The 16,133-nt window shown below is 42.2% G+C and overlaps 2 protein-coding genes across 4 annotated transcripts; both read left to right on the forward strand.

Annotated features, from left to right (window-relative positions):
- The first annotated feature begins 230 nt into the window (after positions 1-230).
- On the forward strand, positions 231-4,223 carry LOC104806660 (ethanolamine-phosphate cytidylyltransferase-like). Of its 3 annotated transcripts, none has more exons than XR_770643.2 (9): positions 232-868; positions 951-1,186; positions 1,273-1,454; positions 1,884-1,955; positions 2,305-2,372; positions 2,590-2,710; positions 2,846-2,996; positions 3,244-3,309; positions 3,393-3,515. XR_770643.2 is itself a non-coding variant. In XM_010531657.2 (9 exons), exons 1-9 carry the CDS (start codon positions 540-542, stop codon positions 3,918-3,920), a joined length of 1,269 nt encoding a protein of 422 aa, XP_010529959.1. In that variant the 5' UTR covers positions 252-539; the 3' UTR covers positions 3,921-4,223. The 3 variants fall into 3 exon arrangements, 2 of the variants coding, with proteins under 2 accessions (XP_010529960.1, XP_010529959.1); XM_010531657.2 differs by lacking the exon at positions 2,846-2,996 and adding an exon at positions 3,849-4,223 and having other exon boundaries at positions 252-868; XM_010531658.2 differs by lacking the exons at positions 3,244-3,309; positions 3,393-3,515 and having other exon boundaries at positions 231-868; positions 2,846-3,237.
- A 5,575-nt stretch (positions 4,224-9,798) lies between these two features.
- Positions 9,799-10,786, forward strand: LOC104807024. Its single transcript, XM_010532133.1, has 3 exons — positions 9,799-10,095; positions 10,209-10,340; positions 10,457-10,786. The coding sequence occupies exons 1-3, from the start codon at positions 9,799-9,801 to the stop codon at positions 10,784-10,786; spliced, it is 759 nt and encodes a 252-aa protein (XP_010530435.1).
- The last annotated feature ends 5,347 nt before the right edge of the window (positions 10,787-16,133 follow it).

The following is a 16,133-nucleotide window of genomic DNA, read 5'->3' on the forward strand; positions in this document are numbered from 1 at the left end:
TCTATCAGTCTCTCCTTATCTCTATATTCTATGTCAAGTAAGCTCTAGAACATTCGGTATAAAAATGTGAAACTGAACTGGTTATATGTGAAAGGACAAAGCGGAACGGAAACAGGTTTGATTTTATGCCAAACAACCAAATAAAAGATGAAGTATTTGATTCAAACAAAACTATACCAGGGTACTGCGGTTGGCTTCTACTTCACCGCGGAATCAGGAAAATAGGAGGTCATGCTTTGTGTCACGCACTTTTCGTTATGCATCACAGAATAGAACACTAATTTTCTTTTTTCACACTATTTTGGCCGAGGCAAAGTATAATTTCTTTCTTTTTCCCCAAGGCTGAATTAAGGGGCAAACCGTAAATATCCAAGAGGTCGATTGCGTTCTCGGCCTCTTTGTTTTCTGATTTTTAACGCATTCCGAGGAAAGAGGAAAGGCGCAACAGAGAGAAGGAGAAGCCGGATCTGGAAATGTGAAAGAAGAATAAGAGAAGGGAATCAGAGAGAGACAGAGAGAGAGAGAGAGACAGAGAGAGAATGGTGTCGGAACAGGAAAAGATAGTTGGAAGCTGTTTGTTTGGAGCTGCGACGGCTGTCATAGGAGCCTCGTTGCTCCATCTCTACTGGAAAGGAGAACCGCTTCCATTAGGATTAGGGCTAGGTTTGGGATTACCATGGCGCAGGTTCAGACAGCAGCGGAAGCCTGTTCGTGTCTACATGGATGGTTGCTTCGACATGATGCACTATGGCCATTGCAACGCCCTCCGTCAAGCCCGTGCTCTCGGTGATCAATTGGTAGTCGGCGTTGTCAGCGACGAGGAAATCATCGCCAACAAGGGCCCTCCTGTCACGCCCCTCCACGAGAGGTCTCTCTCTCTCTCTCTCTCTCTCTCCGTTTCTAGATCCGATTGCGTATGTTTCTGGTTCAATCGTGTGTTTCTGTGGCAGAATGATAATGGTGAAGGCTGTGAAGTGGGTCGATGAGGTCATCCCCGATGCTCCTTACGCCATCACCGAAGATTTCATGAAGAGATTATTCGTCGAGTATCAGATCGATTATATCATACATGGGGACGATCCCTGCGTTCTTCCCGATGGAACCGATGCGTATGCCCTCGCTAAGAAAGCTGGTCGCTACAAGCAGATCAAGCGCACCGAAGGCGTCTCTAGCACCGATATAGTTGGTATTCATATCATGTGTCTGCACTTCCTTTTTATAACTATTACAATCGTGCAAGTACTTGGTTGTTAATGCATCAGTTATGGCCAGGTCGTATGCTTCTCTGCGTAAGAGAAAGATCCATTAATGACAGTCACAATCATTCCTCTTTGCAAAGACAGTTTAGCCATGGTCACAGCCCAAAATTTGAGGATGGAGGTTATGCTGCTGCAACCCGTGTCACACATTTTCTTCCTACTTCTCGGAGGATTGTTCAGTTCTCCAATGGCAAGGTGAGCTCTGCAAAATCTGTGCTGCTTATGTTAAATCACACCCTATCGATCCTATTATTTGTTGTTGTGCACATTACTTGGATTCGGCGGAAGAGGGTATATATAAATGTATTAATTCTGTTACTTGATGATCTTGTAAATAGGGTATAGAACTAGAAGATTCTTGGTATTATATTGAACGTTGCCTGATATACTTGACATGTTAGCAACTGTAGTATTTTTCTCATCTTTTATTGGCTCAAAATTTCATTCTCTCGATAGTATGGCTTCCCTTCTGTTATTTGCAAGTTACTGGTTCAACTTTTTTCTCTATTTATCTGAGGCAGAGGTAAAATGTAGTTTCTTTTCTTGTTTTTCTTCATCATTTTTCTCTTTGCTTCTTGCTATTATAACTTTGGTGTGGATGTAAATTACATGCTTGTGGGACAGGGGCCAGGGCCTGATCAACGGATAATATATATAGATGGTGCTTTCGATCTTTTCCATGCTGGCCATGTGGAGGTATAATGTTTTATACCCGTCTGCAGTTAGCTGAGTATCAAATATTATCAGTTCTTTGATGGATGGGATTGTAAATTGATCCTTGCTGCTTGGGCTTTTCTTCTTGTGAGAAAATATACAAGAAAGATATGGCAATGTGTAATACATTTACGCTTAGCTTTTGTTGAATAAAGTAAATAGTTTATTGCATGAATGTCGGTCGTAGAAGGACCTGTTGAGGATTCTGAACTAGCTAGTGTCTGAGCTTTTGCTTGTGATATCCTTACTTCAAAGGGAAAGCTACGAATCTGTGATATGATTTCTGTCTGCTATATTAAATATTTATTTCGTGTCTTCTCAACCTGTACAGATTCTCAGGGTTGCTCGAGAGCTTGGTGACTTCCTACTCGTTGGAATACATAATGACCAGACAATCAGGTTCAAGAGTTCATCTGAGTTCTCTGGAGAATTATGTTTGTACATAACATTGTTAGACCTTTTCGTTTTTCCTTTTTTTTGTATGTGCTGCTGTGAGATCAGTTTGTAGTTTTAGTTAGGAGATAATAAACATTTTCTTCAGTGTATATATCAGAATTCTTGGGTGCCAGTAGCAGTTAGATGGATAACTTTGTGTTCTTTATATGTGGTTATGCAGTGCTAAAAGAGGAGCACATCGACCCATCATGAATCTTCATGAAAGAAGCCTAAGTGTTCTGGCTTGTCGTTACGTAGATGAGGTGATAATTGGTGCTCCTTGGGAAGTGTCAAAAGACATGGTGAGTTTTTATGAGTTATGCATTGTCATTTAGTCTATAAACCTGGGGTACACATGGGTCAGGTACCCGAGTTTTCCAGTTTACCCAATCTCAGCCTCGCCCCCTCTGCTTCTTGGCCGGATTACCGGACCTCAGTCTCATGAGGGAACGGTACCCGAGTGGGATGCAGCAAGGTTTCGAATATCCAGCCGACAAGGGCGGGGGGCGACTAGAAAAGAGGTGAGGAACAGCCAGAAAAGAGGCAAGGTCGCAACACTGTCCACGAAAGGCCAAGGTCACAAAAAAGGTAAGAAAGATGCATCTGAAAAGGGCGAGGGTTGAGGCAAGGCGCGCGAGGTCGACCGTTTCAGCTGCTACAATAGTGTATTCCAATGCCCCTTTCCTGTAAAGCAGTCACAACCCCACAAGATGAACCCTTTCTCTCCTCTCTCTCTCTCTCAACTAGCAGCCACTACGAGGAGTGAAGGATCAGTTTTTACCTAATGTGATCCATATATAGCTGTACTTTTATAAACTTATTATTGTTTTTACAGATCACAACTTTTAACATTTCTCTGGTCGTCCATGGAACAGTGGCGGAAAGTAGTGATTTTTTGAAGGTAATGCAATGTTTGAATCTGATTATTAAGTTAAGTTCTATCAACAAGCAATTCCACTTTGAATACATTTCCACTGTTTTCAGGAGAAAGATAACCCGTATGCTGTACCAATCAGTATGGGCATATTCACAATTCTAGAAAGCCCTTTGGATCTCACAACATCCACAATAATAAAGAGGATTGTTGCAAACCATGAAGCTTACCAAGTAAGTAGCGTTGTTTTTAGCTGTTTGTTTTCCATGGTGGATCAGTGCACTGCCTAGGCCCGAGTGAGTGTGTTATGATACGAGGTTCTTTTGTTCTTGCATATGGCATTGTAAATCAGTTTGGTGTTGAGGATGGACATAGGTATAACCTAATTTGAATCTTGATTGATTCCGCTCAGTGAACCAGAAAAGCAAGCTGCTGGGTATTGCTAACGGGGGTTTAAGTTAGGTCGCTAAGCAAGAGTTGATCATGTTCACTTTTGTTAGCTCAGGATAAATTCTTCCCCTTTTAGGCTCGCTACTAACATGACATCGTTATTCTGTGTTATGCAGAAACGTAACATGAAAAAAGAAGCTAGCGAGAAAAGGTACTATGAGGAGAAGACTTATGTTACTGGGGATTGATGTATGGGCATTGGGTGGTGACTAGGATCGCAATATTTAGGCTCTCAAACACCTTATACACTCTTAGAGGAGTTTTTTGGTGGCATGCTGCTGCCATCTTTTGGTTTGCAATGAAGCAGTGGCTGGTCTTAGGTTTTCCGTCTGTGTTGTTTTAAGCATATCGTGGATTTTCTTTCCCAAGGATCCCTGTATGATGAGAGAAGATGATTTAGAGAGAGCAGGAATTTCCAGCCACGTGTTGGCGACTTCAGTTGCTTTCTAGACAAATTTGTGTTCTCCAGTTTTAATTAATCTAATTTCTCATTTTTTAATTACTAAAATTAAGCTCTTGATAGATATTACGTAGTCAGTATTTAGTATTTAGCTTTTCATTATCTTAGTTCTTCCATGCTTGTTCCCAGCATGTACTTTCGTTAGAAGTATTTAGGACAACGGGAATTCAAGAATATGGATTTTGACCCTTTTTCTATTAACTTGGGTCGAGAGATCACGGGTCCACGGGACGGCCAACTCAAGATCAGCTTCACGGTCGCTAGGATTTGTTGTTAAATTAAGTCGGATAATGCCAATTGGTGGGATTGATCTCACGTATTTTATTTCCAAAAATATATTTCGATGGACACATATCTAAGTGTTAAACATTTATATTTTAATTGATTTTCGTTTTGTTATTTCTTTATTATTTTATAATCTTAACCATACAAATATATGTTTATTAAAAGTTTGGTTCGGACCGTTTGAACATTTCAATCATAATTATTTTTTGTTTTTATTTAAAAATCTATTTTTTCAATGTTTCATTTTAAAAATTATTTTTTTTATAATCTGAAAATGATCAGATTTTTTATTTAAATATATCTTTTAAAATATCGGAGAAGTTCATATAAATAAACATTTTTAAATGGTGATTCGAATCTGTAATGGTAGAACTAGCAATCTTGGGTACCAACTTCACAGTGAGCAGGTTCATCAAGGTGTTGATTGGTGGAATTGCAATTGCAATTGCGGTGATTGCGGACGTTTACGATGCATTTCCTGGCGATCGAACCTGATTGGTAGAAAAACTGTTGATAGCGATTGCGAGTAATTGCGATTTAGAATGACTGTTTGACAACGATTGCGATTTCGATTGCGATTTGGTTTAAATTACAAAAAAGACAATCATTTTATTATATACAATAATAACTGTTTTTAAAATATTTTTAATTAGTTTTTTACTATTATTTAATATCAAATAATTATTAAATTTATAAATAATTAATTATAAAATTGAAAATATTATTTTGTTATCAATTTAATTTATTTTCAAAGATAATTTTAATATTAAAAATATTTAAGATCGGAACATAATATATACCAAACAAAATTATCAATATATATTTTTAAATTTATGTACGTATATATGTATTATATATATAAATATATGTATATATATGTGTGTATGTATATATATGTATATATATATGTATGTGTGTATATATGTATGTATGTATATGTATGTGTGTGTATGTATGTGTATATATGTATGTGTGTGTATGTATGTGTTTATATATGCATGTGTGTATATATGTATGTATGTGTACGTGTATATAGATGTATGTATGTGTACGTGTATATAGATGTATGTATGTATATATGATTGTTTGTGTATATATATGTATATGTGTATATATGTATGTATGTATGTATATATGATTGTTTGTGTATATATATGTATATGTGTATATATATATGTATGTATATATGTACGTATGTGTATATGTATGCATGTGTGTATATGTGTATATATGTATGCATGTGTGTATATATGTATGTTTATATATGTACGTGTGTATATATGTATGTATGTGTATATGTATATGTATATGTATGTATGTGTACGTATATATAGATATATATATATATGTATATATGATTGTTTGTGTAATGATAACATGTATTTTATATGATGTTTTGATATACGACGCCTAGTGTATTTCACTCGGTTTTACATATTTGTAGGCATTTTAGGGCACATTTGCTTTCGATATTAAGTGGTTGTGTTATTTGGTGTTTAAATAGGTTTTCACGTATAAAAAAAGTAAAAAGAGTAGAAAACATGGACTACGAAAAATCATGGACGAAACGGGAACATTTGAAGTGTTTTCAGGAAAAAACGTGAAGTTAAAAAATGTCAGATATTGCAAGTTCAATAACTTTCACTCTACATGTCCAAATCTTCTGCTCTCTACAGCATTGGAAAGTTCTTCTCAATATCTACGTATAGACACTAAGAACACCCAAATCTGATATCGGAGTAGGAAGTTATGAGCGAATTTGTGAAGTCCACCAAAACTGATAAGAGACATGAAAGTATGAAACGATCGTTTTGGATTTGGTGAAACGATCGGTTTAGCTCCGCAAAATTGGAAAATTGCTTAGAAAGTGGAAACGATCGATTTGGCTTGATCCGAAACGATCGATTTGGCTTGATCCGAAACGATCGATTCGACCCCCAGATTCGGGAATACTTCCAATTTTGCACAAACCGAAGAGAAATAAGAGGGGAAAGCTCCTAGGTCGAAATCATTCCGAATTTTGGCAGAAAGTACACCTAAGAGCAGAAGAAAAGGGGAAGATTATCAGGAAGCAAGAGATCGAAGTAGAAGACGAAGATCACGATCGAAACCGAGAAATCGACTAAGAGTTTCTTCCTTGTTCTATTTTACGTTGTTTTGTTGTATTGATATGAACCATGTCGTCTCGATGTTTAGCGAGTAGTTCCATAGTTGTAGGTTAGAGATTTGCTATGTAAAGAACTTTGGTTTTTAATTCTAGACTTTTTGGATTTATTTATTCTATTCAGTCTATTGAGTTGGTCTTAATGCTTTTGATCTTGCTGACCACTTGGTTGAATGAACTTAGGGTTTTAATTCGCATAGAGATATGAAATTCTAACCTGGAAATAATTCAATAAATAGAACAAGTATTGCATCGAGAGATGGATATTTGCCTAGGAATTATGATATCGTTCATTCATACATTTAGAGTTTTAGACTATTGTATCGAGAGATTAGTAGGATAAAGCCTGGATATTGAGGTTAGACCCGAGAGGGTTAATCTCTACTTTAGAGTTTGAATTCTCTGAATTGGATAGATAAACCACAGAGTTTGCATCTTTTGAAAGATCTTTGCATGTAAAGCAATCCCGAAGCCTACCGTGTTTATCATTCATAGTTTACAATCGCTTTTCGTTATTTGCTTTGTTACGTTTCATCACATTCTCATATTTTTTTTAGATCTAGATTTGGATTTGAATTTGATTCAGTTGTTTACTTGTCCTTGTGTTCGACCCTAGTTGCTATGCATGATCCTCCGTACACTTGCGGAATCTGTTGAGTCTGGGATATTATTACTTGGTTGAATCTTATACACCTAGATTTGTGACATCACGTTTTTGGCGCCATTGCCGGGGACAATTTAGGCAATATGATTAGATTCTATCTAATCTCAATCTTTTTTGTTTTTCTTTTTCTTGTGTATTTTCTCACATTTTTTTCGTTTGTTTGTTGTCTTTCGTTTGTGCGTAGAGTTTCTTAGTGCATGACTTGAAGTGTTGGGACATCAGATCTAGTGCCTTTTGATCCTGAACTTGAAAGGACCATTACACGCATCCGTCGACAGTAGAGACAGATGGAGAACGATCGAGATCTTGCTTTTCCCGGCGGTGCTGAAGGCAATTTTTACTCAACTTTTGCTCAATACAACATGCCAAAGCACACCGAGCTTATGGCCGGTATACGACTGTCGACTATCGACATGACTCGTTTTGAGTCCAGCCCGGCTACCATTCAGATGCTCAGCAATAATTCTTCCTGGGGTATGCCAAATGAAGACCTGTACGCATATCTTCGATCAAAAGAGAGACTAGGTGACGGGCGATGACTCTGTCTACTTGCTTTCCCTTGAACTCTCATATATGCTGTATTGGAATGGTTATATGATTTAGCACTTGACTCCATCCATATTTGGGATCAAGTGGAAGTTCAGTTCATGTCCAAATTCTTTCCAACCCACCGCACTCAAGCAGCTCTCTCAGACATACACTCATTTAAGCAGGATCAAAGGGAGAGTCTCTACGACGCTTGGAGAAGGTACAAGGGATATTAGAAGTCGTGTCCTCACCATAGGCTCAACAAGAACTACCTGGTCAATACCTTCTTTCGAAGACTACGAAATGATACTAAGACTCTGATTCGAACTTCTTGCGGTGGAAGCATCCAGAACAAATCATTCGTGGAGCTTGAACAACACATTGAAATGATGGCTCAAGAAGAGGATGCTCCGAATGAATATTCTCGAGATCTACCAAGGAAATACGTCAATTCTAGCCTTCAGTTGGTTCTTGATCAGTTGGCAGTACTAAATGCTAAGTTTGCAAGTGCCAATTTGATTTCTACTACGGATGCTCCGACACTTTCACAAGGGGATCTTGGCATGTATGCAGTCGAAGAGCGAACTGAGGATCTGAACTACATGGCCAACAATAACTACACGAATTCATATAATTCAGGTTGGAAGAATCATCCTAATCTTTTCTACAAGTCGAACAATGTTGAGAAGCCTGTGCCGAACAACTTCAGAGTATCCAACGACTCGAATCAGAGGACTCCTCCCACTTTTTCTTCCCAATCCAGAGGTCCAAATCAGAACTACAACTACAGAGCTCCAGGATAATCCTACAACAATGTTGCACCTCCAGGTAATCTTGAATCTAACCCTGATACGTACGGTTTCCTTATACAGTTTCTGCAGAGTTAAGAGAAGATGAATCAGGAATTTCTAACTCAGTTTGCAAGCATCGAGACTCACTTCAAGCTCATAAACAACCAGATTGCTCAGCTAGTATCACCCTCTCAAAGACCATCTGGATCTCTTCCAGGTAAATTTGAGACCAACCCCCACGAATATGTCAATGCTATTACCTTGAGAAGTGGTAAGCAGGTAGATACCGGAAACCCACCGATGGTTGAGCAAGGTGAAAGCTCTAAGACCACAATTTCAGCAACTCCTGATGATACGCCTGAGCCACTGTACGTGCCTCCTCCTCTTAGGCCACCACCAGTACCGTTTCTATCTCGCCTAAGGAAGCACAACGAAGACAACTAATTCGCGAAGTTCGTTGAGATGCTGAAGAACTCGAGGTCTCTACGACGCTTGGAGAAGGTACAAGGGATATTAGAAGTCGTGTCCTCACCATAGGCTCAACAAGAACTACCTGGTCAATACCTTCTTTCGAAGACTACGAAATGATACTAAGACTCTGATTCGAACTTCTTGCGGTGGAAGCATCCAGAACAAATCATTCGTGGAGCTTGAACAACACATTGAAATGATGGCTCAAGAAGAGGATGCTCCGAATGAATATTCTCGAGATCTACCAAGGAAATACGTCAATTCTAGCCTTCAGTTGGTTCTTGATCAGTTGGCAGTACTAAATGCTAAGTTTGCAAGTGCCAATTTGATTTCTACTACGGATGCTCCGACACTTTCACAAGGGGATCTTGGCATGTATGCAGTCGAAGAGCGAACTGAGGATCTGAACTACATGGCCAACAATAACTACACGAATTCATATAATTCAGGTTGGAAGAATCATCCTAATCTTTTCTACAAGTCGAACAATGTTGAGAAGCCTGTGCCGAACAACTTCAGAGTATCCAACGACTCGAATCAGAGGACTCCTCCCACTTTTTCTTCCCAATCCAGAGGTCCAAATCAGAACTACAACTACAGAGCTCCAGGATAATCCTACAACAATGTTGCACCTCCAGGTAATCTTGAATCTAACCCTGATACGTACGGTTTCCTTATACAGTTTCTGCAGAGTTAAGAGAAGATGAATCAGGAATTTCTAACTCAGTTTGCAAGCATCGAGACTCACTTCAAGCTCATAAACAACCAGATTGCTCAGCTAGTATCACCCTCTCAAAGACCATCTGGATCTCTTCCAGGTAAATTTGAGACCAACCCCCACGAATATGTCAATGCTATTACCTTGAGAAGTGGTAAGCAGGTAGATACCGGAAACCCACCGATGGTTGAGCAAGGTGAAAGCTCTAAGACCACAATTTCAGCAACTCCTGATGATACGCCTGAGCCACTGTACGTGCCTCCTCCTCTTAGGCCACCACCAGTACCGTTTCTATCTCGCCTAAGGAAGCACAACGAAGACAACTAATTCGCGAAGTTCGTTGAGATGCTGAAGAACTCGAGGTAACCATGTCATTCACTAAAGCTATTTTGCAGATTCCCTCGTACACAAAATTTCTGAAGGACATTCTGACCAAGAAGATGGTTGTTGAGAAAGAAACCGTTGCACTTACTGCCGAATGCAGCGCGTTGATCCAACATGAGCTTCCGCTTAACCGGTTCGATCCAGTTAGTTTCTCAATCCCTTGTAAATTGGGTAATATTTCCATCGTGCACTTTATGATCTAGGAACCGGCGTCAGTCTTCTTCCATTATCGATCTTCAAAAATTTGAATGTGGGTGAGCTAAAACCTACTAGAATGACTCACCAACTTGCCGATCGTTCTGTTAAATACCCCACTGGGATACTTGAGGATGTGCCGCTGAAAGTCTGGAACTTTTATATCCCGATTGACTTCGTGGTTCTCGACATAGACGAAGACTCTAAGGTACCTATCATCCTTCGTCGTCCATTCCTTAACACTGCAGATGCAGTTATCCATGTTAGAGCAGGTAGGCTGACAATGAAGATTGGAGATGAAATGGTGGAATTCACTTTGGATAAAAATCTCAAGCAACCGTCGTCGACCGAATCTACATGCTTCATCGATATCTTTGAACAAATTCTAGAGTAAGAACAACCCAATGATGTTCAGAATGTCAAACCGATCGTTTTAGGTCATGGAACCGATCGGTTTGAACATGATCTCAATGTCGAAATTCTACAGAAAGTCTAACCGATCGGTTCACGACCTTCAACCGATCGTTTCGAAAACAGAGTTCGAAGCACAAAATTATAGAAACTTAAACCGATCGGTTTATCATTTCCCTTTGTGAAACCGATCGGTTCGAGCACCCCTTTCGAGCTTCGGAGTTACAGAACTTGGAACCAATCGTTTGTACATTTTCAAACCAATCGGTTCAGACCCCAGCACGACACGACGCCTCGTTTTTATCTCACATGGGCGTTCACGACCTCCCTCAGTTAGTTGAATAGGTAACTAGCCTATCAGATCACTATGCTCTTACACTTCATGACCTAAGTTGGCGAAAGATCGATAATCTTCGTCTCTTAGACCCGTATGGTGGTTTAGAAGGTTCAGTCAAGCTAAAGACCTTAAACAAACGCTTTTGGGAGGCAACCCGAAGTCTTAGGTTAGTTTTTCTTTCCTTTCTTTTTTCTTTTTGCATCGAATATTGGTTTGTGTCTCTTATCACCAGGTTGAGTTCTAATGAGGAGCTATTGAGGAGGCAAGGAAGCTACCTATGCGATAGACGTAGGCAGACTTAAGTGCGAGTGAACGAACGTCGCGAGCTAAGTATTCTTTTCCCTTTTTGATTTGTTTTTCTCTTGACTCATCTTATTGGTTGCCTCTACTTGACGAGAATTGACACCGAGGACAATGTCTAGTTCAAGTTTGGGGGAGGATTCGTCTAACGCCAAACCATATCTATTTAGAGTAGTGTAGCATACATTTTTCCCTTTTTCTTTTCACTTTTTAGTTGCATGTGCATATAGAGTGTTTTAGGATCATATAGTTTGTTGTTAGGATTATGCATATACATATAGTGTTTAGGACATATAAAATCACGTGCATAAAACCGTTTTGAGCATTGATGTGATGATCTATGGCATGAGAGAGTAGAATCGATAATTCACAACCAACAAACAACAATGATATCCATGTATAACCACATCACATCAGTCACAAATATGTCAAACACAATCATACCCATATGACATCGCGTCATAGGGTTAGCAAAGATCCTAGTCATATCAACATGATCAGAAGCGTCTCACACACGCCCGTCACTCGCGTGACGTTGGCCATCGCATCGCATGCGACTACGCGCGTCTCCTGCGCATGTCACTCGCGTGACCTCCGATGTCAAGTCCATGACACAACGGAAATACGAACATACCCGTATGGAGTCCACCATAGGGTCCAGCCATAACCCTAGTCAAGTCCATGACTAGGGCGTCTCACACGCCCGTCAAGTCCATGACGTTGGCCGTGTCAAGTCCATGACACAATAAACACAACACCCGTATGGAGTCCACCATAGGGTTCTGCCATGGCCCTAGTCAAGTCCATGACTAGGTGCGTCTCGCACGCCCGTCAAGTCCATGACGTTGGCCGTCGTGTCGCACACGACTATATCACAACACAATCACACTGCACTCGTCGCACGAGTGAGCTACAAACATGGCAATCAACGTGCATATCTTCCCAATACAATCACGCGTATCGCGGTATTCGGCCCTGATCGAGATACCGGTTAACGCCATGAAAACTACCCAGAATAATCACACAACGAGTCACTCTCATCGTTAGATCACACATCTCACAGCGCGTAACTAATCAAAGATTTGCCGAAGGGTGGGCTTGTATCCTGGGTCGGTCAATCCTTGCGTCTCTATACCTTTTCCGGGGTCATTCGGTCCATTTTCATCGTAATTCGGTCTAAATCGGTCGGTCCACGTCTTCTGGTTCATCCCGAGTTATTTTCCTCTTATTCTGGCCTAGACCGGTCGGTCCAGGGCCTGGACCGGTCGGTCTAGGTGTTCCGTGCCACTCCGGGACCTCTCGGTCTGATTTTTGGTCTGGACCGGTCGATCTAGAGGCTGGGCGAAGAACAAATCACGATTTCCAGATTTTTTGCCCAACTTCAATCGACCATATCTCATTCGTTTCTTAACCAAATTTAGTACCGTTTGTTGCTAAATGTTCGTTCAAACGTCCTCTATATAATCCAATCAACAAATCATCGAAATAACACAATAGCACGCTCAGAACGAGCTCACACAGATGAAACTCGAGCCACTCATTTCTGTTTCGGCTCAGATCTAGTTTTGGCCGAATTTTGAAGTGTTTTCCGATCTATTTCTTACCGGAAATCTCTTCTAGACAATCTAGGGATGTCCCCCTTCGTGTTCCTGAGCTTCCCTTGCGTCGATTCTCCCTGGTTTTCGCCCCTTTCTCTCTGTTTCTCCTCTCCGTCTCTTTTCTCTGATTTTGTCCGAAAATGGTGCAAGGCTGAGCTTCTGCTCAGTTTACAGAGCGAGAGAAAATCCGTTTGGGCTCAAGACCAGGCCCATCTTCAAGCCTGCAACATTCTGACGGAGTTGGGCGGCGATTGGATGCCGGTGGGTCCCGAAATCGCAGAAAACAGACGGCTAGAAAGGGGCAAGTTGGCCACTTGCGTCCTCTGTTCGTCGGTCTCCCAGACCGGTCGGTCTGGCTCTGGGTTGGTCAGTCTGCGACCTTTTCTTCAGTTTTTCTTCGCGTTTCTTGGTCTGTTCGGTCCGACCCTCGGTCCGTCTCTGGACCGGTCGGTCCACACCCTAGACCGGTCGGTCTAGGCAAATTTTTCAACATTTTTCCGTCTTTTTCTCGTCTCTTCGTACGTGGTATTTTCTCGTTCCTTTTTCCCGTTATTGTATATTTCCGTTTTGATGATAACACGATATTTCTATTTAATTATTTATTTCTAAAAATAATTAAATATTTGAATCGGGTTTCAGGGTATTACAAATCCTCCCCCCTTAAAAAGAATTCGTCCTCGAATTCTAAATCGCGCAATATTATCAAAACTTCCCGACAATCAGTATCATCACCAAAATATATCCATCTCATCACATCATCTTAATAACAAGTCTGACACAAATCACAACGTCATACATAAGGGTTCGTACAACGCTCAAGTAAACAGATGAAGATAAGTACTACGCATCTCTGCCTCGGGTTCCCAGATCATGTCTGAGACCCCTTGGCTCCGCCACAAGACCTTCACGAGTGGCACCTCCTTCGTCCGTAGCTTCTTGACCTTCCGGTCCACTATCTGCAGTGGCTCGTCTCGAAAGCGCGTAGCCTCCGTAAACTCCAACTCCTGTGGCTGTAGTACATGAGAAGGGTCCGCTACGTATCTCCGCAGCATCGACACGTGGAACACGTCATGGACGTTGCCCAACTCCGGCGGCAATCCAAGACGGTATGCAACAGCTCCCACTCTCGCGATCACGGGATAAGGTCCGATGTATCGCGGCTTCAGCTTCCCGCTCTGCCCGAACCTCGCATGACCCCGCATCGCATGTACTCGGAGAAAGGCATAATCTCCGACCTCAAGCGCGAAGTCTCGTCTCCGCTGATCGACATACGACTTCTGCCGATCCTGCGTTGTCTTCAGATGGGCGCGAATCTTCCGGTATCACCTCGATGGTCTCCTCCATGATCTCCGGCCCGAACTCTCGGCGCTCGCCGATCTTCGTCCAGCATAACGGTGTCTTGCACGGTCGCCCGTACAAGGCCTCGTATGGAGATACTCTGATACTCGTGTGATGACTGTTGTTGTACGCAAACTCGCATAACGTCATGTACTGGTCCCACGGAGCTCCCCACTCCAGGATACAAGCTCTGAGCATGTACTCCAAAGTCTGTATAGTCCGCTCCGACTGACCATCTGTCTGAGGAGGATATGCCGTACTCATCTTGAGCTTCGTCTCCAGTGCCTCCTGAATCGCCTTCCACAAGCGGGATGTAAATCGAGCGTCTCTATCCGATATGATCTCGTTCGGAACTCCATGAAGACGTACGATCTCATCGATGTAAATCTGCGCCAACCGCCCGATCAGATACTCCTGCCGGATAGGAATGAAATGAACGGATTTGGTTAGTCGATCCACGACTACCCAAATGGCGTTCTTCTTACTCGGCGTGAGTGGTAATCCGACCACGAAATCCATGACAATCGAATCCCACTTCCACTCTGGAATCTCCAACGGCTGTAGCTTGCCCCCCGGCATCTGTCGCTCTGCCTATACTTGCTGACAAGTGAGGCACCTCGCTACGTAATCCGCTACATCTCTCTTGACCCTCAGCCAAGTATACCACTGGCGTAGACCCTGATACATCTTGCTCGCCCCCGGATGTATCGCCAATCTCGACTGGTGTGCCTCAGATAGAATCTCCTGTCTCAGCTCTGCGTCGTCAGGCACACATAGTCGGTTCCCCAGCCGTAGCGCTCCCTGCTCATCGATACGATAGCCCTTGAGGCTATATTCCTCGATATGATCCATGTATCGGGCGAGTAAAGGATTGCCGCGCTGTCCCATAACCATGCGCTCTATCAGAGTCGGTGTCGACTCCTCGGGTGTCAGCGAGAGATGCCCCAACATCGCAGTCAACTCAGCGGCGTTGCTGCGAGATGAGGTCACAACGCGTATGGCCGCTAAGATCTTCTTCCAACTAAGGGCGCACTACGTTAGCTTTTTCCGGATGGTAGGCTATCTCCAGATCATAATATGCAATCAACTCCAACCACCTCCGCTGTCTCAAATTCAGATCCTTCTGAGATATCATGTAGGTCAAGCTCTTATGGTCCGTGTTGAGCTTAACCTTCTCCCCGTATAGATACGATCTCCAAATATCTTCAGCGCGTGAACTACCGCTGCTAACTCCATATCATGAGTCGGGTAGTTCTCCTCATGCTTCTTCAGCTGCCTCGATGCATAAGCGATTACGTGTCCCTCCTGCATCAACACGCAACCGAGTCCGTGTTTGGACGCGTCAGTGTATACCTCATAGAGCATACCCGGTTGTGGCAATGCCAGGATCGGAGCTGATGTCAACCTCTGCTTCAACTCTCTGAAGCTCTCCTCGCACTCAGTCGTCCAGTCAAACCTGACGTTCTTCCCCGTCAGCTTTGTCAAAGGCCGAGCTATCTTTGCGAACCCCTTAACGAATCACCGATAATAACCAGCTAGTCCCAGAAAACTCCTGACTTCCGTCGCAGAAGTCGGAGACTGCCACTCCATGACGGCCTCGATCTTGGCTGGATCGACCTGAATACCCTGGGCTGATACCACATGTCCCAGGAAATCAATCTCCTGTAGCCAAAAGCTGCACTTGCTGAACTTCGCGTACAGCCGGTTCTCTCTCAGCCTCCACAATATCTTCCGCAGATGCTCCTCATGCGTCTGCA

This window comes from Tarenaya hassleriana, unplaced genomic scaffold, assembly GCF_000463585.1.
Source record: "Tarenaya hassleriana unplaced genomic scaffold, ASM46358v1 Cleome12, whole genome shotgun sequence".
Classification (NCBI taxonomy): Eukaryota; Viridiplantae; Streptophyta; class Magnoliopsida; order Brassicales; family Cleomaceae; genus Tarenaya; species Tarenaya hassleriana.